This window comes from Lutra lutra, chromosome 1 (genome assembly GCF_902655055.1).
Source record: "Lutra lutra chromosome 1, mLutLut1.2, whole genome shotgun sequence".
In the NCBI taxonomy this organism is placed as follows: Eukaryota; Metazoa; Chordata; class Mammalia; order Carnivora; family Mustelidae; genus Lutra; species Lutra lutra.
Window position 1 is genome coordinate 186,656,977 of NC_062278.1, and position 24,962 is coordinate 186,681,938.

At 36.0% G+C, this 24,962-nt stretch overlaps 1 protein-coding gene across 2 annotated transcripts; it reads left to right on the forward strand.

Annotated features, from left to right (window-relative positions):
* The first annotated feature begins 778 nt into the window (after window positions 1–778).
* Window positions 779–24,962, forward strand: UBA3 (ubiquitin like modifier activating enzyme 3). 2 transcript variants are annotated; one of them, XM_047747071.1, is made up of 18 exons: window positions 779–890; window positions 1,076–1,117; window positions 2,916–3,036; window positions 4,390–4,470; window positions 8,003–8,085; window positions 11,054–11,134; window positions 16,230–16,273; window positions 16,606–16,670; window positions 16,975–17,130; window positions 17,944–18,046; window positions 18,204–18,317; window positions 22,105–22,158; window positions 22,853–22,889; window positions 22,976–23,057; window positions 23,376–23,476; window positions 23,598–23,661; window positions 23,785–23,839; window positions 24,171–24,962. In XM_047747071.1, exons 1-18 carry the CDS (start codon window positions 871–873, stop codon window positions 24,257–24,259), a joined length of 1,392 nt encoding a protein of 463 aa, XP_047603027.1. In that variant the 5' UTR covers window positions 779–870; the 3' UTR covers window positions 24,260–24,962. The 2 variants fall into 2 exon arrangements, with proteins under 2 accessions (XP_047603027.1, XP_047603035.1); XM_047747079.1 differs by lacking the exon at window positions 1,076–1,117 and having other exon boundaries at window positions 814–890.

Sequence of the window (24,962 nt, forward strand, 5' to 3'; positions counted from 1 at the left end):
CAAGAAAGACTACACACACACACACACACACACACACACATATACATATTCTTTTTAATATGAACTTTTGTATCCAGTCATCGAGACACACACACTTTCATCTATCTATCTATTTCTGTCTGCCAGGAAGAAAATAGTCCAAAGTTTTATAATTTTCTTCAGGTGATGAGATTATAGATGTTCTAAATTATTCCTTAATTTTTGTGCTTTTTTTCTTTGTACTTGTATCTAAATATATGTTTTTCCCCATAAAAAAGGTGTTTTGTTTTGTTTTTTCCCCTATTCGGTTCCATTGCTGCTGAACTGATCTGACAGAATCATGGGACATTAAAAAGACTACCCTCGATATTCACAAAGGATGAAAATAATAATCTCTCCATCCCATCACTACAAACTGATTTAGATTTTATTCTCAAAGTGCGTACTCTTATGCAAAAATGTTTCCTGAAAACTTAAAGGTGAAAATTACTCTGATGCTTAGCCTCAGAGAGACGCTCTGCAGCATAAGGGTCGCTCTTCCAAGGAGTTTTTTCACAGAACATACCATTTTTTATAATTATTAATTACCACGTAAATTGTATAAACATATGGCGTATTATGCGTATATTTTCACGCAAAATAATGTTATACTCTGGGTAAGATTTATGTAATTAAGTGTAGTTAATCAAGATTATAATTACGTGAAAAAGCTTTAGAGCCCAGGGGAGCCTCGGCGCCGTCAGCCCCACCCCTTCCTCAGGTCCCGCCCCCTTGCCCCTCTCTGCTCCTCCCCGTCCCTTTCCAACTCTCCCTGCTGGTCCCGCCCCTACGCTTCGTCCTGCCCCTCTGCCCGCCCGCCGTGGGGACTCCTGGGAAGAGGCGGAGAACAATATGGCGGATGGCGAGGAGCCGTAAGTACTAGAGCTCTGCAGGCGTGCGGGGTCGGGCTGGGTTGTGAGAGAGCGCGGCGGTGGGCGGTCGCCGCCGCCACCCGAGGTCCCCCCACCCCCGCCCCGACCCCTCGCCCCCCCATCCCCTCGCGGCGCCCAATGTGTAGCGTGATGCTGACCCTTCTTTTATTCTCTCTTTCTTTTAGGGAGAAGAAAAGAAGGAGAATAGAGGAGCTGCTGGCTGAGAAGTTAGTGCTGCCGGGAGGCCGGGGCCCTCTCCGGGGACCCCCGCCTCCCCCCACCCCAGGCCTAGGGGACCAGCCGCAGCGGGCCCGGGGGGCTGGGAGGGGAGCACCCGGAGCGCAGGCCGCACGGCCTCATCCCCTGACCCCCATCCCGGAGCCCCAGGGGCCCGGCGGGCGGCTCCTTGTCTCAATCTCTGGCGGGCGCCGGAGCCGGGGTCCACCGCCTTAGGCCCGGTACCGGCCCGCGGGGGTGGTACTTGATCCAAAGGTCTTGCGGAAGGACCATTGAGCCCCACCCCCTCCTCCACCCCCAAATTGTCATAGCCGTGACCTTGTGATTAAACTCATGAAACGGACACTAGGCCGTTTTTCGCCTTTCGTAAACACGGAGACAATAGTATTAATTGCAAACTTCTTAGGAGAACTTTATGTGTAAGGTATTGTACTAAGCACTTCATTTTTGCAAAAGAATTGGCTCTTAAGGGAGGATGTTGACTCCACAAAGAGCTTATTTTTCCCCCCGTTTATTACACACCCTGTTTGTTTTATCAGATATTTAATTTTGTGCTGATGAGACAGATTTAAGCAGTGTTTTCTAGCCTGTCCCACGCCACATAATTTTTCGTCTCCCTACAGGGGAGGGGTAGAAGGTACTCTTGCAGTGGGTGTGGTGAGTTAGTAATTTCTGTGCCAGTTCCCAGTAGCGTGCTTTAAGAGTCCTCACGTATCTCCCTCTGAAAGTTTAATTTCAGTTGCAAAAGGATTGGGATGATAATTTCACGAATTCCTTCCCACCTTTCATTTCCTTTCCACTTTTGCTTAAAATGACGGTAAAGGTTTGAATGCTTATTCTATGTCAGGTATTGTACTAAGGCCTCTGTGTGGATTATCTCTTTATCCTTGTTCGGACCTTAAGGAGTAGCTACAAATGAGACTTATAGCCGCTAATAATCAGCGCAAAGTCACAATGTTGTTGTGGAACCAGACCCAGTTTGACGTCAAATGCTCTGGTCTTTATTGTTAGGCAACACTTGTCCCTTCTGTAAAAATTGGTTCTTAGTAGTACATTTGGAGGTAGAAACTGGGATTACAGGAAGTTTGAAAATTAAAAATAATCACAATCAAACAAATCTTGCAGAAAGTAAATACATTTCTGTTACAAAATACATTTTGTATTTTTGTTAGGGGAGTCCCTCATTCAGTTGTATGTTCTAAAACGTTTGTAGGTGGTAATGCCTATCTGTAGTGTAATTATAACCCCAAACTTTTTTTGTGTTGAGTGAAAACAAAATTGGGATCTCTTTCAGGGAAAAATGTGTGATTGTTTCTCTCATCAAAAAAAGTCAAATTGGAAAGGACACATAAGTTACATTAGATTTGAAGCAGCACTATTCTGAAAGTGGAGTTTCTTTCTTTTTTTTTTTTTTTTTTTTTTTCTTTTCCCTGATCCAAGTGTGTTGTTGGAACAGACTGGGGAAGTTTGTAGTGATCTTTTATAAATTCCAAATGTAGAAAAGCCCATTTCTCACCAATTGACCAATAATATCCCAAGTTTGATCTTGGGGTGCTTTAAGATCGCAGAAACATGTGGACTTATTTCATCAACATATGTAGTTCTTAACGTTAAATTAGCTAGGTAATAGCCAAGAAAAAAGTTAAAAGCATAAGCATTAACCACATTGATATTTCCCTTTTTATTTGAGCAGGTCTGTTTACTTTTTCATTTGGGGAAACCATAATAGTTATAGGTGTGGCTTTTTCCTACTGATCTTTGCAGCTGAATTTACTGTGTTCTGTGCAGAATGGCTGTTGATGGTGGGTGTGGGGACACTGGAGACTGGGAAGGTCGCTGGAACCATGTAAAGAAGTTCCTCGAGCGATCTGGACCCTTCACACACCCTGATTTCGAACCAAGCACTGAAGTGAGAAACATTTATTTTTAAATAACTCCTCTAATAGTTTTATATTTCAAAAATAATAAAATGCTTTCTTTTTAGTTTGCTCTTTAGTAAAACTAATAATTATACAAGTTACCTTGAAATACTAAATATTTGAATATTTGCAGTTGATTATATTTAAATGACAAATATTTGAGTCATTTTCACGTTTCTCATGTAATATGTTGAAAATTCTCAAGAGTAAAATAACTTCATAATCTCATTTAAGATTCTAAGTTTTACTTCACTGAGAATTAGTTTTAAATGACTTCTGAGACACGTTCCCCTTTTTAACTGTACTATGAGAAATTAAATCTGATAGAAATGTAGATATGCTTGCTTAAATTTTGAAATTTAGTTGAAATGAGCATCCTTACGTAGAACTGAAAATAATTAATCGCATGTTAAAAATTATGTGACTGCTATATAATAGAGGGATAGAATTTTGGACTGGTAGTGTTTGACATAAGGCAAACTTTCAATTACATACAACTTGTATTTTACTGCAAGGTAGAAAATATATTCTTTATAGTTAATTTTTATGTCTTTTGTGTTTATGAAGAGATGTTTTGAAATAGCAGTATTATGCTACTCCTAAAATTAAGGCACAGATTCTTGGGTTTCATTCATTGTATCATCAGTATAACTTTTCCTCTCCTTTAATCTTGGACTGAATTTAAAGTATTTTGTGTTTCTTTGGATACTCCACCATATTTTCCTGTGCTTCTGAATTCTATTATGGTTTGCTTTTTTTTTTTTTTTGGCCTGATAAAATTTAAGATACTGCTGTTAAATCATTGTTTTAAATTGTATTTCTGCTGATGTACAATTTTCTAAGAGTTTTATCTTTTTTTTTCCCTGTCATCTCCTGTTTTGTAAGTTTCCATCACTGTGTTCAAAAGCAGCAATTATTGTTCTTACCTTTTTACTTTTAGACCTTTAAACACCTTGAGCATGCTTGAGCCTCTATTCTAAGGTTTTTACACTTTTTTCTTTTTAGCAAGTCAGTTAAATAAATTTGCTTTCCATCCTCTTTCAAAATTAAAAAAAAGGTAAGTCTTAGTTAACTAGGAATAGTAGTGGAAATAACCTTCTAATTTCATAAAAGTCAATTTAAAAACATTAAAATTGAAACCCTCTGAAGTCATTAGATTACAGAATTTCTGGTTCCACCTTGTTCATAAATTTAAAATAATTTATTAACTACAAAGTCTGCTCTTTATCCTTACTTGGGTTTTTCATGGAAACACCAGAAAGTGTTTTATGGTTTATTGCCTTATTGATGATACTTATGGTTATTATCAACCAGATTTTAATATGCTTTTTCATTCTTTACAGTCTCTCCAGTTTTTGTTAGATACATGTAAAGTTCTAGTCATTGGAGCTGGTGGCTTAGGATGTGAGCTCCTGAAAAATCTGGTAAAACATATATATATATATTTTTTTTTTTTTTCTTGTGGCAATTAAAGCATTTTCTTTTTCTGTTCTATTACTAGGAAATTTTTTGTTATGATTGTTAACCTTTTTTCCTGTGAGCCTTTGTTAGATAAATTTAGCAGGTGAAATTTGAGATAGTAGTTAACATAATGATAGAACTGGAACTTTTTACACTCTAAAGTCCTCAACTGTAAAGTCATTGATAGAAAATTCTTCTTTTTTCTTCTCTGATATTTATCAAACAAATCTTTGTGCTTCCTCTTGCATAGCAGTCATTAATTTTGGTGACATTAATAACAAAACTGATAATTCACATTTTAACATGTAATTTCAAAGAATTATTTCTTCTGTTTCTCAAAATAACCCAGTTAGGTGGATAGAATATTGTCTCATTTAATATAGAGGGAGATAAGTTTTTCTGAATAGTGATATCCCTAAAACCTAGTCCTGGTCATTAATTCTTAGTCAAGTGTGCTTTTCACTGAACCATTAGGTCATTACAGGACTTAAACATAAAATTTGGAATAGCTAAACTTTTTTCTTTTGTACAGTTTGTTTTCACTGAATATCATCTTGAGAGGGGGGTACTCTTTACAGAAGCTATTTGTTTATACTGGTTTGAAATCCATAATATGTGACTTAATAGTTTCACTGACTTCTTGTAACTACAAATAACTTTTTATAAGGCTTTATTGATTTATTTAATAAAAATGGGTAGGAGAAGAATTGATTTAAAGGTGTTGTATGTCAGCCTTCTCACTGGTGTGTAGGAAATTGGAAATGCTAGAGGAAACTCCTTAGAAAATGAATCAGGTCACATAACCACATGAGGGACCTACAAAGCTGGCCTTGTGACTGTAATTTAAATGTCAACAGCTACATTCATTTTGCTAAGAAAACACTAATGTCAGTGTTAGTGAAACTGCAGAAACTTAATACACTTCTTGGTACTTAACTGCTCTGCTCAGTTCTGAAGGGATTTTAGGTCATCATGGTCCATGTCCTTAATGAATTTGAAATTTCATTGGAGAGACAACTCTTATATCAAATAAACAGCATTATGTATAATATACTATGAGATGGGGTGCCAGAATGACAGAACTTTCTCAAACATAAAAACCCTTGCAGTACCAAAGAATTCTAGAAGGGAAAGATTTATGGAAGACAGGTAGTAGTTTTGGCAGGCATTCTATGTTAAAATCCCCTAATGCTTAACTTTTTCTGTTATGAAGCTGTGACTTGCACATGTGATGTTTAGTAATTTTAAATGTGAATTAATTGGAGATTAGATCTGAGGAATAGTTATCAAGGAACTTTAGGAATGGCCTTATTGCATTGTAATGTCTTAAAAGAAGAAAACTAATTCTTTTCAATTACCACTTGTTACTTTGCTTATTTCAGACATAAATATATGAGAGATGTGCATGGTTTTTTAAGATTGATTGTAAGCCCCCCCCCAAAGGCTCATTCTGAAAAAAGAATATGATATTAATATTTTTGATTGAACAAATAGTTATAGAACCCCCCGCCCCATACGCCAGGTACCATTTTGAAAGCTAAAGATATAGCATGGAAAAGTACTGCCAGGTGTTTGTGTTTTGGGGTCTTATGGAAGGAAAAAGACAAGTAAAATACATAGTATGTCAGATAGTAATAAATGCTATGGGGAAAGGAAGAATAGAAGATAGGTAGCCTGGTGGGAGGGGAGGTGGTTTACAAAAAGATGCTATTTGAGCAGAGAGGTGAGCAAGAATATTCTAGGCAGAGGGACCATCAGGTGCAAAATCTGCGAAGTGGGAGCATGACTTTGATGTTCTAGGAGGAAATGAAGTCATTATAGATGAAGCAGAAGTGGGCAAGGGGGAGCAGTTTCCCACAGGATATCCAGAAGTGATGGGAGATGGAAGGGCTCAGCGAATATGGGCTTTAGAGGCTCCTGTAAAAACTTTGCCTTTTATCTGAGTCAGGAAGTCACTGGAGAGATTTAAGCAGATGAGTTGATTTGATCTGACTTTTAACTAGGTGCACTGAGCCTGATGTGTGGAGAAAAGACTCAAGGAAAAACAGAGCAGAAAGCTAAGAGGCTGGTTGGATGGTTGTTAGAGTAATCTAGGCAAGAGGTGACAATGACTTGGAGCAAGATGGTAGCACTGGAGGTGGTGAGAGTCTGTGAGTGATGGATATGTTTTGAGCTTGGAGTCAACAGGATTGACTAGTGGATTAGTTAATGGGAAATAAGAGAAAGAGAGGAGCCAAGGATGTCATGACAAGGTTTTTTCCCTGAGCAACTGGAAAGATGGTTAGCATTCATTTGGAGACACTAGGAAAAGAATAGATTTAGTGGTGTTGGTGAGCAAGGACGATTGAATTTGGTTTTGGAAACTTAATTTTGAGGTGTCTGTTAGACAATGCTTTATGTTACAAGATTGTCAGAGATCACCAGCACTAACCAGAATTAAGCACAAAGGCACTCCAAATTCTGGCCAGTGAAGTAGGAGGAAAACTCCTGAGTGAGGTGAACTGGAAACCAATTTTTAATGTTCAGATTTCTCACGAGTGTATTGACCAAGTGAGGAATTTATTTTATAGAGGAGGAAGTGATCCACACACTGCCAGATTACTTTAGGTGGGTAAGATCAGAGAGACTGAAAATTGTCATTGGAAATAGTAACATGGAAATCATTGATGACCTTGACAAGAGCAGTTTTCTGCGAAGTGGTGGGAGTGAAAGCTTGTTAAGTTTAAGTGTGAAATAGGAATATGAGAAAGCATGTATGGACAACTTTGGAGGATCTTTTGCTGTAAGGAGAGGCTGAAAAGTAGGGAAATTATTGACACTTGATTTAATTTGACTGCTTAACTGACCGAAACCAGAAAAGCATGATTAATTATTCAGACTTTTTTTTTAAAATTTTTTGCTTCTGCTGGTAAATTTGAGCACTAGTTGTACTGCAACAGTTTGTTGCTTTTCCCTAGCTTTTTTGATTGCTTGTTCTTGACTCAATACTTTTAGGATATTCCTTTTACATATGCTACATACATATGTGTGTTGATAATGTACACCTTCTAATAGTTATTTCTGAATTGTAACATACTTAATGTTATGTCAACTACGATAAAACTTGTAGGAATTGCTTTTTAACTGTATCCTGAAAAAGAATAGCAAACTCAGTTAATTAGTAAGACTAGTAAACTTAAAATATCTGGCGGCAGCAGCAAAGCAACAAACTATACACATGTGTTTCTGGGATTATAAAACAACTATAGAAATTTTGAGTTGTTCTCTTTTGTTTGTAGACTATTTAAAACTGAGTAGCTACACATTTTTGACTTTTACAAGAACCCTAAATTTTATATACCTTATATACCTTGTAAGATACTTTAACCATTGGATACAATTCTGTAGAATTTTTATTGAGCATTTATAAATTTCAAGGACTACCTTAAAAACAAATCTTAAAATTTCAAATGTGCGGAAACCTCTGCTTAATTGGATTTTTTTTTATTCCCACAGGCGTTGTCTGGTTTTAGACAGATTCATGTTATAGACATGGACACTATAGATGTTTCCAATCTAAATAGGCAGTTTTTATTTAGGTAAGTTTTAAGATACTAGTTTAAAATTCTGATAATCACTTGAACTTGAGTACATCGCAGTAATAAATTTTACAAACTATGAGAGGGTAACAGTAATTTTAAAAATAACTGCCACTCTCTTTTTTAGGTAAAATTTTGCAAGAAAATTGTGAGCATTCTGGTGAAACTAGTTTTAAAAACAAATACATGATTTTGTTGTTGTTTAAAGAGATTTCCAAATGCTTTATGTGATTTGGGGCGAGGCTCTTTTCCTCCTGTTGATTTCAAAAGAAAACATAGCTGGAATATTGGGCGCTTGTGAGATACATTGGTGGAGACTGGTGGGCCAAGAATTGTATGGTGACTCCGGGGTAATGAAGATGTGGGAGAGTTTGAACTTTCTTACAGAAAAAAAGAGAAAACAGACAGTTAAGGAGAGAAAACCCAGGAGCGGTTGAAATGGAATAAAGGGATAATTACCTTAGACGAACATGAAATATAGAAGGCATCTGGGAATGGATTGTTAGAAATGACTTTTAAACTGCAAGTAGGCCGTATATGCAGACGTGAGGAGAGGTTCATTAGTGAATTTTAGTATGTAGCATTTAGAGATTTGATGAGCTCAGATATAAGTGTCATTGGTCAAAGAACTATACATATGGAGGGATAAGGACTTTTTATTTTTCTTTCTAGATTATTAGGTTATTAGCAGAAAGTGCTCAGATAGTTAGCAGAGAAGGTAAATTTAAATTTTTGGATAGGCATGAAACCTGTCTTTGTGGAAGATATTAAAGAGGTTGAAGGATGGGTCAAAGTCAAGTTAAGGAAGTGTTGTAATTGCTATATGAACTCTACATTTCCTTTTTTTTTTTTTTTTTTTTAAGATTTTATTTATTTATTTGACAGAGAGAGATCACAAGTAGACGGAGAGGAAGGCAGAGAGAGAGAGAGAGAGAGAGAGAGGGAAGCAGGCTTCTCGCTGAGCAGAGAGCCCGACGTGGGACTCGATCCCAGGACCCTGAGATCATGACCTGAGCCGAAGGCAGCGGCTTAATCCACTGAGCCACCCAGGCGCCCCTGAACTCTACATTTCCTATTTAGGGTTTATCTTGTTTAATTTTTAACCCTTGAAGCTACCTTTCTCTGAAACTTCGTGGATCATGATACATTTTAGTATATGAATGCTGTAATAAAGATAACACTGAATTGGTTGGTTATTGATAATAAGCCATGCCCTTTAGTTTATAGCTAAAAAAATGTTTGAAAATCATAATGATAGTTAACATTTGTTGAGTGCTTGGGTTGTAGTAAACTCTTCGTCTATATTCGTAAACTCTATTAGTTGTAGTAAACTCTTCATCTATAGTACCTGTTTTAATCTCAGAGCAACCCTCAGGGCAGGTACTTGTTTTCAAGATTAAGCAATTAGGCCAAGGTGTCCTGCAAAGATGATACCTGTGAAAGGCCTTTTGTTCAAAGTGCAGTTTTTAGGTGGAACAGTCTGATCCCCTAATTCTGGAAAGGTAAATTAGCAGTCTCCACAGAAACCATCTAGGAGTTTTTTTTGTTTGGGATCTGCTGTGGAAGCACATATAATCCACAATGTAAAAGAATCTTGAAAGTATCCTTTATTCCTTTTACCTAAAGAGCTCTGTCCTTTTACCCAAAGAGCTCTGTCCAGACTAGTTAAATGCAGTACTGAAATCAGGTTCCTTGATCTATAACTAGAGCCTAGTTACAGGACAAGTCAGAATAAAACTCTTATCAGAAGTTTTGAATCAGGAGAAGCACACTGGGGCACCTGGGTGGCTCAGTGGGTTAATAAGCCTCTGCCTTCAGCTTAGGTCATGATCTCATGGTCCTGGAATCAAGTCCTGCATCGGGTCTCTCTGCTCGCCAGGGAGCCTGATTCCCCCTCTCTCTCTGCCTGCCTCTCTGCCTACTTGTGATCTTTCTCACTCTATTAAGTAAATAAATAAAGTCTTAAAAAAAAAAAAAAGCATACTGCTTCATCAGAGAGAAGAAAATTGACCTGTTAAATTTTTTTTCTTTAAAATTCCAATTTTAAATAAAAAGTAATTTTTATTAGTAACATTGATTTTTTTTTTAATCTTCATTTAAAATATTCTGTGCTTGTATCTGAAGGACTGGAAATAAATAGAATATGGTTACTTTCTTCCAAATGTTCATAGTCTAGTGGGTATGAAAGACCTCTGTATCTAATAAAAAAATATGTTGTGGAAAAGTAGTAATGAAGCACTGTTTATGTATGAGGGAGTGACTTACTTCTGTGAGGAGGATGAGGAAGTACTATGAAAGAAAATACCATTTGTACTGAGATAAGAAGAGAGACTTCCCTGTGTCCTTTTCTATAGCAATGGTTCTTATCTAGGAGTAACCTTTTGAGGTCTTCTGTTTTTAGTTTCTTAGGAATGTTGGCATCATTTGCAATTTTGGATAATGTCTTCAGCATTATTTCTTCCAAACATGCTTATGGCTTCATTTGGGGCATAAAATTTACTGTTTAATCAGCACACATGGGGAAGAGGATACTTGAAGGCTCTTGTATCCCTAGAATGAATTGTGTGTATATTTCAGCTAAGACCTCCATAGTTAACACCTTGAGGTTCTGGGGTTCAGGGCAGATTTGGAAGGCTCTGGGTATGGGATAATTTTTTACATTGGGAAATGCCACAGTGGGAAGTGGCCAGGAAACATACCATTGTTATGCTTTCTTGGGTTGGGGGGGTACTGTTTATATTTACATTTAAGAAATAATTAGACTTGTCAGTACCTGTAAATACTTCATTTGGAACATCAGCATTGACATTTGTGACCAATTACGTATCAAAAATATTTAGATAAAAGTGTTTCTTCTAAATATTCTCTAAATAAGCTCACCATGAATATTTTTTCTGTCTGAAATAAATTATATAGATCATCTAGATTTATATCATGAATGATAATTTAAATATAATTTTTCCTATAGGCCCAAAGATGTTGGAAGACCTAAGGCTGAAGTTGCTGCAGAATTTCTAAATGACAGAGTTCCTAACTGCAATGTAGTTCCGTATCCTTTTGACAAAAAAAGTTACTTAACTTTCTAAAGCTTTGTGTTTTCTTTATTATAAAAGAGGTGTTTAACAGAAAATACAGATAAACAAATATAAAAAAAAAAAACACAACAATAACAACAAAAACCCATCAGCAGTAAGCTTATTACTGAGGTACTTACTGGTGACATTTTGCTTTATATTCTAGTCTTTTCTTTAAGGTTATATAAATATTTCTTGCCCTAATTTTTAAATTAAGCATTTATGGCCAGTACAGTTGTTTATTTTGCATTATTTGCATTATTGCCCTTCCTTAATTTCAGTTTGGATTACATATCTCTTGTTAGACTATAAGTTCCTTGTCTGGCTATAGTTAATCTTTGTGTGTCCCTCCAGTAGCACACTGAATAGATACTCTTATATATTAACCAAATGGAACGTGTATCAAAGTATATTTATTTTTCCAAGAAGTATGTTTTGGTTTTGTTTTGTTTTTTTTTTAAAGATTTTGTTTATTTATTTGATAGAGATCACAAGGAGGCAGAGAGGCAGGCTGAGAGAGAGAGGGAGGGAAGCAGGCTCCCTGCTGAGCAGAGGGCCAGATGCGGGGCTCTATCCCAGGACCCTGAGATCATGACCTGAGCCAAAGGCTGAGGCCTAACTCAATGAGCCATCCAGGTGCCCCCTAAGAAGGATGTTTTTTAAAAAATAAGTGTTCGATCTGGAGAACTTCCAGTGTGTTTTACGGAAATTCATGAGGTGAGCTTTGCTGTTTGGGAAATGCTAGAGGATATAAAATAAACATACAAAAATCAATTCTATTTCTGTGTACTAGCAGTAAAAATTTGGAGAGAGAAATTTAAAATACAATGAATGCCATTTACAACCGCTCAAAAAACAAGGGGGGGGATACTTAGGTGTAAATTGAATAAAATGAGTATATGACTTGAATGCTGAATACTGCGAAATGCTGATGAAAGAAATCAAAGAAGGTCTAAATAAATGGAGAGATACTCTGTGTTCAAGAATTGGGCAGTTGGACATAGTAAGGATGTCATGTCTCCCCAGGTTTGTATACAAGTCTAATAACATTTTCTGTCAAAATCCCTGCAAAATTTTTTGTTGATACAGACAAAATTATTCTAAAATTTATATGGAAAGGTGAAGGAATACCTGAAACAATTCTGAGGGGCGCCTGGGTGGCTCAGTGGGTTAAGTGTCTGCCTTTGGCTTAGGTCATGATCTCAGGGTCCTGGGATTGAGCCCCTCATCCACCTCCTTGCTCAGCAGAGAGTCTACTTCTCTCTCTGTCCCGACTCCCACTTGTGTTCTCTTTCTCTCTCTCTTAAATAAATAAAATATTTTTAAAAATTAAAAATAAAACAGTTCAGATAAAGAATAAAGTGGGAGGAAATCACAATATAATTTCAAGACTTACTGTAGCTACAATAATCAGGTCTGTGTGGCGTTAGCAGAGATAGAGACACACATCAGTAAAACAGAAGAAACCAGAAATAGCCACAGGCAAGTATGGCCAATTGATGTTTGACAAAAGTATAGAAACAGTTCGGTGGAGGAAAGGATAAGTTCTTATCAAAAAATTGTGATGGAGCCATTGGATAGCCATAAGCAAAAATGTGAATCCCAAATCCCAACTCAAACCTCAAAATTGGAAAAATTAATTCAAAATGCATCATAGCTTTTAGTATAATATGTAAAACAGTAAAACATTGGATGACAGTATAGGAGGAAATCTTTGTTATGTAGAACTTGGTGAAGAGTCCTTAGATCACATCAAAAAAGTATGATCCCTAAAAGAAAAAAAAAATGATAAATTGAACTATATTAGAATTTAAAACTTTGCTTTGTGAAGGGCCCTGTTAAGAGAATGAGATAATATATAATGATGAGAATGGGATATCATTATGAAGTAGGTATCTGACAGAATACTCATTCTGAATAAATAAAGAATTCACAAAATTAAGCAATAAAAAAAAATGCAGTTAGGAAATGGACAGAAAATGTGAAAGGATATTTCACTAAAGAAGATAACAAAAAGCAGATGAGAAGATGTTCATCATCACTAGCTATAAGAGAAATCCAAATTACGACCACAGTGAAATACACAGTAATGTAAAATCCTGGCAAAGCTACAGAAAAACTGTATCACTCATCCATTCCTAATGGGAGATGTAAAATGGTATTGTCATCTGGAAAACAGCCCATTTTTTAAAAACCTGAACATATACTTCCATGTGACTGAACAGTTTCATTCCTGGGCATTACCCCAGAGAAACAAATACTCAGGTCTGCATTAAACTTGTTCCTGAATAAGGGGTGCCTGGGTGGCTCAGTGGGTTAAGCCGCTGCCTTCGGCTCAGGTCATGATCTCAGAGTCCTGGGATCGAGCCCCGCATCGGGCTCTCTGCTCAGCAGGGAGCCTGCTTCCTCCGGCCTCTCTGCCTGCTTGTGATCTCTCTGTCAAATAAATAAATAAATAAAATCTTTAAAAAAAAAAAAACAAACAAAACTTGTTCCTGAATGTTCATAGCATCTTTATTTGCATTAGCCAAAAACTGGAAACAATCCAAACATCTGTCACTAGGAGAATTATTAAACTGTGGTATAGCCATACTGTGGAGTATTGCTTAACAATAAAAAGGAATTAACATGCAGCAAGTTGGGTGGATATCGAAGATGTGCTGAATGAAAAATCCCGATCTCAGAAGGTCATATGTTGTATGTTTCTATTAATGTAATATTCTTCAAATGACAAAATTAGAGACGGAATAAATTAATGATTGCCAGGGATTAGGCATCAGAGGTTGGAGAGGTGTGACTCTAAAGGGGTAGCAGGAGGAAGAGCTTTGCTGTGATGGAATAGTTGTATAACTTTATGGTGGTGGTTACACAAATCTACATAAGTGTTTAAATCACAGAACTGTACATACTCATTTTTTCAATGTCGTATTTGTGGTTTTGGTATAATAGTCCTGTAAGATGTAACCATTAGGGGAAACTGGATCAAAGACTCTTGGGACATCTTTATACTAGCTTTGCAGCCCTCTGTGGTTATATGTTATTTCAAAGTAAATGTTTGAAAAGGCAAATACAGACCTCCAAAGAAAGAAAGAAAAAAAAGAATATGCAAACTCTAAAAGTTAGATCAGTGAACTTTGGGTATTTTATAGAAATCTAGGATGTGGAATTTCTTGGTGTGGCTCCTGAGTCCTCCTATTACTATTCTTCTGTTTGCTCTGGTTCGCTCTCTCTCTTTTTGTTTCAGCGGTACAGGTCTGTGATTCATCAGTCTTATATAATACCCAGTGCTCATTACAACACATACCCTTCCCAATGTCCATCACCCAGTTACCCCATCCCTCCACCTGCCTCCCCTCCAGCAACCCTCAGTTTCCTATGATGAAGAGTCACTTATGGTTTATTTCCGTCTCTGGTTTTGTCTTGTTTCATTTTTTCTTCTCTTCCCCATGATCCTTTGTCTTGTTTCTTAAATTCCACCTGTCAGTAAGATCATATAATTTTCTTTCTCTGACTTATTTTACTTAGCATAATACTCTCTAGTTCCATCCATGTCATTGCAAATGGCAAGATTTCATATTTTGATGACTGTATAATATTCCATTGTATATATATATATATATATATATATATATATCTTCTTTATCCATTCATCTGTTGATGGACATTTGGGCTCTTTCCATAATTTGGCTATTGTGGACATTGCTGCTATAAACATTGGGGGTACAGGTGCCCCTTCAGATCACTACATTTGTATCTTCGGGGTAAATACCCAGTAGTGCAATTGCTACCCAGTCATAGGGTAGCTCTATTTTTAACTTTTTGAGGAACCTCCATACTGTTTCCCAGAGTGGCTGCATCTATTCTCTTTTGACCTCCCTGTTAAAGCTGCAGTTTATGCTTCCTGTTTGCCTAGCATTCAAAAGGAAAAGAAGCCTGAATGGCTGAGGGCGAGAATTGAATCTATTTTTTATAGCTTTTTTTGTAGGCCAGAATACAAAATCTAGGACAAGTGTATTTTTATATTGTCCCTCTTTTCTCCATTTTGGTTTTTAAAAAATATATGATGGATTATTTATTGTACTTAGAGAAGTATATATATTACTAAAAAAATTGTTCCATTAGAAAAATTAAAATTTTTTGTATACATGTGCTGTTATGATATTAAATGCTATGATTGATTAACACCCACAGCCATTCTTTTTTTTTTTTTTTTTTTTAAGATTTTATTTATTTATTTGACAGAGAGAGATCACAAGTAGGCAGAGAGGCAGGCAGAGAGAGAGAGGGAAGCAGGCTCCCTGCTGAGCAGAGAGCCCGATGCGGGACTCCATCCCAGGACCCTGAGATCATGACCTGAGCCGAAGGCAGCGGCCTAACCCACTGAGCCACCCAGGCGCCCACCCACAGCCATTCTTGATGGGGTTCTCTTGATGGCTTCCAGGCAAGGAAAGACTGCTGGTTGGGTTTGGTAGAGTAAAAAGAGACTTGGAACAAAGAATTCATACTTCCCCTTACCCCAAAAATAACAAATCACATTTGTACCTGAAAAAGCTAGTGGAAACATCTGTTTTTTTTTTTTTAATTAACTTTGCAGCAGTTACTCTAATTTTTAATTGAAAATATTTATTATATAATGTATAAATTTAAGGTGTACAAGATGTTAAATTTGTGTTCTGAGTCTTTTAGTCATCTGCCTAAATGGGAATTGTAATATGCTTGTTTCCTTCACTAAGATGCATTGTTGCCTTTGGTTGAGGACACACAGTCTGCCTTCCCATGATGTATGGTTTTTTATAAAAATTGAAGCAGAGTAGAGAGTGTAAGAGACATAAATGTAGTCTGGGGGCTCAGGGATGAGAGAAACTACTATAAGTAATTGGAGTGTTTACAAAAGAGGTTTTGTCATGAATTAGGGTTGTGTTCATTTTGTCACATTTCCTGAATTCCACTGCTTTGAACATTAATGGCTTATTCTTGTTGTGTACCTTTATAATTTGTTCCTTATGGCATTATTAAATTCACTTCATAAGTTAAAAACTTAGCAGCTTAAGTTCCTTTACTTATGTTCAGACATTTCAACAAGATTCAGGATTTTAATGACACTTTCTATCGACGTAAGTTTTCTACTTGAAATTTACTTTTCACTAAATTCTTACTGTATTTAGTTGCTAGCTATTTGAAGGCTATTTCTTCATTTGTTTTCATCTCTTGGTGTTTGCTTTTTAGTAAAGTTGGCTGAACAGAGAATGCCACTGTTTTATTTCTTAGCTGACATCATTAGCTGCATTTTTATATGCTGTCTTGAGTAAGGATTACTCAAGGATTAGGGAGTATTTGTGTTTGTATTACAATAAGAGGTGGGGGGTTTTTTGTTTGTTTTTTTTAGAAAGTGAATTATTTTGTGCAATGGCATTTTTAAAAGCCAAACTTGCTTTTTCTTCCATAGAATTTCATATAATTGTATGTGGACTGGACTCTATCATAGCCAGAAGATGGATAAATGGCATGCTGGTAAAGACTTTAATGTTCTATGGTTCTTTGAAATTCTTGCTGCTGCTCTTAATATACCAAAAATTAGGATACCATACCATATTTTTGACAAATCAGAGTTTATTTAATTTTCAACTAAGTAGATGTACATCACGATATAGTGCCAGTCATTAACTTTCAGGTGAGAATATAAACTGCTAGTATCATAATCCCATGATTTGATAATCTAGTACTCAATAGTGCGATTGATTTGTAGAATTTCTAGAGAGCATGTTTCTCTTTTGAATTCTTACTCCCCTCTCTTACCTTTAAATAATTTTCCTAGATATCTCTTCTGAATTATGAAGATGGTGTATTAGATCCAAGCTCCATTGTCCCTTTAATAGATGGGGGGACAGAAGGTTTTAAAGGAAATGCCCGGGTGATTCTGCCTGGAATGACTGCTTGTATTGAATGCACACTAGAACTGTATCCTCCACAGGTAAAGAAGCACCTGTGTTTGTTTTATAGACTCTTGGGGTTGAGTTAGGACTAATTATTAAGTCTAGTCAATATTTAGGATTTTTAATTAGGGGTAACCATATTTTAAAAATCATACGAAGAAGAAAGATAAAATATGAAAAGAAAAGAAATTTGTGAAAAGAAAGGAACGGAATATCATGGCACTGATACTATTCTGTTCTCATGATTTGTATTTTTTTTTTGTTTGGAGAGTAGAGATCAAGGGATCCACTACAAAGTTAAATGTTGGGATAGAGCTATCTTGTTTGGTTTTTGCCTGTGATTGTTTCAGGGAGATAAAGATACCAGGGATGAGCATGATCCTTCCAGATATGGGGCTCTTTAAGCTGTATACCCACTTTAGGGAATAGTTAGAATTTTGATTTATAAATAAATATGATTTCTTTAGTATTTACTTGGAATTGATTTAACTCTGTGAATTTGCTTTTGCTTTGGTTTATGTTATACCTTCAGATTGAAATGTGTAAACATAATAAAATGTTCATATTTGAGAACTTACTCAGCACTTCTCATGATCTAACAAGCTTAAATTTATATACCCTGTAAATGTAGCACAAATCTACATTCCTGTGTGAATGTAAGGTGACTCAGATGCTGTCTTTTAGTTTTAGAAGCATTATTAGTGGTACAAAATGTTTTGTTTTTGTAAGTGGAAAGCTAATAAGAATTTTAACCTCCTGTCTACTTTTACAAAATAGACCTAAGTAGAAGCTACATTTTAAAATAATTCATTACTTAAAATCCACTAAAAAACACCCAACTGTGATTTTAGGTTAATTTTCCCATGTGCACCATTGCGTCTATGCCCAGGCTACCAGAACACTGTATTGAGTATGTAAGGATACTGCAATGGCCTAAGGAGCAGCCTTTTGGAGGTAATAAACTGAATTTCATAATCTGAAATTATGTAAGATATATATTTATTTATATTATTCATTTGTATCTTTACATTAAAACATGAACTGATTTAAGTTTACATGCTTCTGTCTTACCCTCCTTGCTTTTTTTTTTTTTTTTTTTTTTTTGTAACAGAAGGAGTTCCATTAGATGGAGATGATCCTGATCATATTCAGTGGATTTTCCAAAAGTCCCTCGAGAGGGCATCACAATATAGTATTAGGGGTGTGACCTATAGACTCACTCAAGGTAAGTTAGTGAATTGTTATGAAGTTTAACCTTGGGATAATCCCATTTTCAGGGGTTGGGATACTCTGAAGAAATACCAGATAAGTGATTTCAGATAGTACCGGCCATTTGAGGTTCAGTCAAGGTAACATGGAAATGGTAGTGTTCAGGTGTCTTAAATTTGGTTGAAGGAGGGAACAGAGTTTGACAGAATCCAAACTACTTCTTAGCTAGGAGTAATTTTTTTAAAAAAAGGTTTTATTTAGTTATTTATTTGAGAGAGAGAGAGAGAGAGAGAACATGCGCTCTCAAGGCGAGGGAGGACCGGAGGGGCAGGGAATCTCAAGCAGACTCTGGTCTGGGCACAGAGCCCAAAGCAGTCTTACAACCCTAAGATCATAACCTGAGCTGAAACCCGGAGTCAGATGCTTAACTGCCTGAGCCACCCAGGCACCCCAGCTAGGAGGAATTTCATAAAATCACTGAACCTTACACTGAATTGGAAGAGGCACTAAGTCATCTAAGGCGAACCATTCATTTTATCTTTAATTGAAGAGGAAGGTGTCACCTCCTGGGGCAATCTATTTTTACATTTGGATAAGACTGTTAAGACAGTTATTTTGTATGTTGAGCTGAAGGCTCCCTCTTTAGTTTGGTGTGAGTATTGTCCTAGGGTAGGTACATCAATATAAATCAAATTCCCTTTTAAGTAATAGCCTTTTACATAAACAGAACAGTAATCACATTCCCTCCAAATCACTATCATCGATCTTTCTAGTCCCTTTAACCCTTTTACATGTTGGCTGACATTAAGTTTCCATCCTGTTTTTTTTTTTTTTCTTCTCTTTTTCTTTTCTAACCATATTGCAGTTATCCATACTTATCTAGGCTAGAATGAAGCACGCTAAGATTAAAATAGACTTCTGATAATTGATGCAGTCTTAAAGGAGAGCAGGGTTTTTTGTTGTCATTTACGTTGATGCTATACTTCTGATTCTTTAGGTCACTGTCCACTAAAATCTGGAAGTTCTTTCTACATGGCAGTTGCTAAGCCCCATTTTCCCATTATAGGTTTGGCAGTTTTTTGGGGTGGTAGTATTGTCTTGTTATACTCAAGTATAGGTCTTTACAAGTTTATTCTTAAACCTGCTGTTTTCTCTCTACATATATCTTGTTATGCCTGCCAGCTTATCTGTTCTTGCCAGCATCTTTTCATTTGTTGTTTTGATAATAATGTTTTATCTCTTTCTCAAATAATTAAAAATTTTAACAAGATTGAACTGCCTGAGAACAGACATTTGAATCAGGCCCTTTTTGTTTTATCTCATTTTTCAATCAGGCCTTCTTGAGTATTTCCTATTTCTTTCTCTTATTCACAAGGATATCTTTCTGTTTTCCTGAAGCCTGGATGTGCTATCTTCCACATTTCCCTGGGTGGCCAAGTTAGTAGTCACAGAAACAGAGTCCAGCACGACTTGTCTAACTGAACGATCATAATGCTCTGTCTCGTGATCATTGTTTCCTAAGCTAGGTACTCATAATTCATCTTTCTAGAAATTTTGTCTGAAGTTCATCACTGAATTCACCAGAAAATAAGCTTTGTCTTCTTTTTGAAAATGTGCCGTTTCTCTTCGGTGATTTTGTCCTCATATTTACTGATTGCTGGTGATGTCATTTAAAAATTCTGTTCTTAGACGCTTCTTGTTGCTCCCTTTATTCCCCCTGTTCCCAACTGCTTTGTTCTTGAAAATACTAACCTCATTCCCATCTTGGAGCTTTAATACTCCTGATTCTTAGGCCGGGAATGTTCTTCCTTGGATCCCGTTAAGGCTGGCTGCTTATTGCTCTTGGTATCAAATTAACCAGTTTACTTGATTATTCAACTAAAAATGACTTCTGAGCCATTCACTATCGACATTTTTATAATTCCTCAGAAGTAATGGTAGCCTCGTTTTCTATGCAAAGAATATTTCATACTTACACTCTCATACATCCTTGCTGTTGGGCCTTTGCCCTTAACTGTTTATAGAAATGTTCTTTCCCTAAGTCATTGCATGGCTGGGTCTTATGGTTTTAGATTTCACCTCAAATTACCACCTCCCTGAGGTCTTCCCTGATCATTCACTCCGATGGACTGCCTCCGTCATTGCCAACTCTACCATATACCTTTTGTTTTGTTTTTTAAAAGATTTTATCTATTTAACAGAGAGAGAGATGACAAGTAGGCAGAGCTACAGGCAGAGAGAGAGGGGGAAGCAGACTCCCTGCTGAGCAGAGCACCTGATGTGGGGCTCAATCCCAGGATCTTGAGATCATGACCCGAGCTGAAGGCAGAGGCTTATTCCACTGAGCCACCCAGGTGCCCCTATATACTTTGTTCTACTTTCTTTTCATAGAATTCTTCAGTATTTGAAATTTTGTTACTTGCATGTAATCTCCCTCAGCAAAAGGAAAGCTCTGTCAGAGCAAATAGGCTTTTTTCACTGTTACTTTGCATAACACCTAGAACAGCAGTCTGGCATGTAGTGCACATGTGGCAACTGTTTGAATGAGGTGATTTCAGTTTGTCCTGATCAGGAACTATAAACTCATTTCAATACGTAGTCTCATTCATATTTCCGTAACTTTCAGCAAGGTTTGGTGTGTACTTTTGAGCCTGATGATTGAGAGCCCTGACAAGGAGTACAGAAGCAAAATTGGAAGAGAAATCTAGCTGTTTTAAGGGGTAGGGGATGAGAGGACTCTTGACCATTTGGCTCTTCTTGGGCAGTATGTCTGCTACTCCTCACTGTGACTACCTGTTCTTCCTTCCGTACATCTGCTCTGTATGGTTCACTGGAGAGCTTCCAGTTTAACCATCAGGAAGTTAGTTCCTCCCTGTTTCCCCTTCCCTGAAATTACATGTTGTCATATAGTTAGAATTAATGTTTTAAAACAGCTTCTCAAACTTTTTCATTGTCTTCCTTTCATGTCTTCTTAGATTATTTGGCTTTGCTCAGGTTCTTGAAACCTGCCTACACCTGAAGCCTTGGGGACATGTCTTTAAGTGCTTCCGCAGACCCCAAGATAATAACGGCTACTTTTTTCTGAAGTTTTTGTTTTCCAAAGTGAACAATTCAATTACAGTTAGGGAATATTTATGTTTTGCTTTAAAAAAAAAATGCTATAAGGTGGGGCTTTATTCTTTCCTGTTCTGTGAAATACTGATATGGAAAAGGTGAGGTAGAAATAAAAGTACAACTAATATTTCATGTAGTCCATGTTACATAGGGAAATGAGATGAGGGGCAGTTTTTTGTTTGTTGTAAATTTTGGAGAATCAAATGGCTGAAACTATTATATGAGGAAAGTTAATTAAATCTTATTCTTTATACTTTATTCAGAGCTGAGTATAGTTCATGTGCAATTCCTATCACTTACTAGATCTTTAACTGTGGATATTAATTTGTCTCAGTTTCATTTCCCTTATTTTAAAATCAGAGTAAGGAGACTAACAAGGGTGTTATGAAAATTCTGTCTTATTTAATCTTCTTGGAACATTCTGACTGTTAGCTGTTACTATATTATCTCATCTTTATTTGAAGCTTAGTGAAGAGTTTTCTTTGCTACTGTAACTTGTTTAAGATTCTGAAGATAAAATGATGGGAATGTGACAGAAGATCATTCCTTTGTTAAACTTCTCTATTTTCTGACATGAAATCCTGAAAAATCAAGTTGTGGAAAATGATATTTAATAATCAGATTGTCTAATTTAAGATACCTATTCTTTAAAAGATTTGACTGTATTTTAATCAATATATTCTTTTCAGGAGTAGTAAAACGAATCATTCCTGCAGTAGCTTCTACAAATGCAGTCATAGCAGGTAAGGAAAAATGGCCACTGCTTAACTTTGTTTTCTTTCCTGAATTGTTGATTCACTATCTAAACTGACATTTCAACAGCTACTTGGTTTCAGAAAACAGGTGTTCTAGGAATTTGGTATCTTTTTGGGTGGGTGGTTTAATTTTTAAGCTGTCCAAAAAAAAACAAGCTGTTGGATTTGTATATATTTTGTCTTCATTCTGTCATAAAGTGCAGTGCAGTTAGAGGACATTTTAGTACCTTCCCTTTCAATCAGTGTGAACAGGTTGCTCATTAATCTGAAGAAGTGGAAGGAAAGCATTTAATGCTACTCTGTTGCTTGGATTATACAAAACAAATACAAAATTTGTTACTTTTTCAGTTTTTGAGAGTATATTCTTTATTTTTAATCAGCTGCTTTATAAGTTTATCTATAACTAACTTTTAAAAAAACATGAAATTTTGGGGTGCCTGGGTGGCTCAGTGGGTTAAAGCCTCTGCCTTTGGCTCAGGTCATGATCCCAGGGTCCTGGGATCGAGCCCTTCATCAGGCTCTCTGCTCAGCAGGAAGCCTGCTTCTCCCTCTCTCTCTCTGCCTGCCTCTCTGCCTACTTGTGATCTCTGTCAAATAAATAAAACCTTTAAAAATAAAACCCTGAAATTTTAAATTTCTAATTTGCATTGAGTTGAAGTACCTTTATTTTCTCCCCCTTCAGCTGTGTGTGCCACTGAGGTTTTTAAAATAGCCACAAGGTAATGGATTTCATTTTTTAATATGTATATAAATTGATGTTTTGACTTGACTCAATTATATAAAGATGAACCATTTTTCTTTACAGTGCATATATTCCTCTTAATAATTACTTGGTATTCAATGATGTGGATGGACTATACACATACACATTTGAAGCAGAGAGAAAGGTTAGTAATATTACACTAATGAAAAATTTTTTGATCACTCATACCTAGATTTTTACATATTAATTATTGGTTAGAAATATGGTCAAAATTGCCCACAGCCTAAGTATTTTCTAACTTCTAGAACCCTATTCGTTCTCTGTCTTTTACACTATAACCTGAAATAAATAGTATGTAGCAAAATAATTTAGGAAATTTTAAAACATAAAGATTTGTTCATAGGAAATATGTATGATTATTAAAACAATTCGATTCTCATTTCATCCTTATAGACTATTGTTGGTTCATGTGCTACTGTTATTTGTTGTTTTATATATGTAGGAAAACTGCCCAGCTTGTAGCCAGCTTCCTCAAAATATTCAGTTTTCTCCATCTGCTAAACTACAGGAGGTTTTGGATTATTTAACCAATAGTGCTTCTCTGTAAGTGTTGTGGACTTTTGTTCTGTTGTAGAAATACTTCTGTGATTTTAAAACTTTAAAAACTAGAATTATTTTTAAAAAGTCTTTTTTTGTTTGTTTCCTCTCTCATTATTCTGTTTAGGCAGATGAAATCTCCAGCCATCACAGCTACATTAGAGGGAAAAAATAGGACACTTTACCTACAGGTAATCAGTGTCTGCTTGTTTTTGTTTTTTTGTTTTTTTTAGGGTATTTTTCCCCCTACAAAATTATATCACAAGTTTAATTTCATTTAATGTGCTTTACATTAAAATAATTTTGTTTTCTAGTCAGTAACCTCTATTGAAGAACGAACAAGGCCAAATCTCTCCAAAACGTTGAAAGGTACTTTAAATGAATATATTTACTAGTCAGTTTCTTCTGTTTTTTTCTTTTGGTAAAAGTAATAAATGCTTATTATAGGTTTGTTTTAATGCCTTTAAAATGGTGATACCATTGTAATTATATTTTTAGAAGCAATGATAGAATTAATTCTTTTAGAATATTAAAAAATCTCTAAAAATCAAATACAGTATTACCTTGATTAAAGAGAACTAGATTTTGATGTTTATCTAGACATAAAACTGTATAGTTTGTATATGTGTGTGTTGTGCTTTTTGTTGACTTTTTTTTTTTTTTTTTTTTGCTTGGGTTAATTATACTTTTTCTATTTTAGAATTGGGACTCGTTGATGGGCAAGAACTGGCAGTTGCTGATGTCACCACACCACAGACTGTACTATTCAAACTTCATTTTACTTCTTAAGGAAAATAAACTTGTACATAATAGAAAACTCATGGAAATATATTATGTGGATGCTAAGACATTTAATGTCATTTTTAGCATTAGTGTTGCTGGAATTTGACTTTTATATAATGAACCACTCTTTTTTAAATTTATAACTTCCCCTTGAAGACAGAATTTTGGGGTTGGTACTTGTAAGCATTTTCATTAATAATATGGGAAATGATGCTTGGAAAGAGAGAGAATGAGCAAATGTATTGCTTCTTTCAGAAGAAGAGGCACGTGCTCTCTTGTGTCTGACTTTTGTTACTGTGGTCTAAGAACGCATTCCTCAGTTTTCATTTGAGCACCCACATAAAGAAAAGATGTCCCTCTAAAGAAAAAAAGAAAATTAAGTTTTAAATGACCTTGACTATTACACCCTGACATCTAGAACATCTAGAACATAGCCTATTTCTTGCTTGATTTAATACTCATTTAATTGTGGTTGTCCAAATGAATATTAATTATTGCAAAGGTTACCTTGTCTATAATAATTTGTAAATGGTATTATAGCTGAATACCTGTGCATGGATATGGGAACTATTTTCATGTTTACTTGTAGTGCCATAGAGGCCAGTATGCACAATATTAAAGCCAAGACGTGGATGTTTAAAAGAATTTAATGTTCAGGCAGTTATCACTGATGCTTTCACACTATTTATTAATAAAATCATATATTGTC

Excerpts from the sequence above, each read along its gene's own strand:
- UBA3 (XM_047747071.1), top strand. The coding sequence starts at position 871 with ATGGCGGATGGCGAGGAGCC. Across the intron at positions 4,471-8,002 it reads GTGAGCTCCTGAAAAATCTG|GCGTTGTCTGGTTTTAGACA; the intron begins GTAAAACATATA and ends TTATTCCCACAG. Across the intron at positions 22,890-22,975 it reads GTTTTTAAAATAGCCACAAG|TGCATATATTCCTCTTAATA; the intron begins GTAATGGATTTC and ends TTTTCTTTACAG.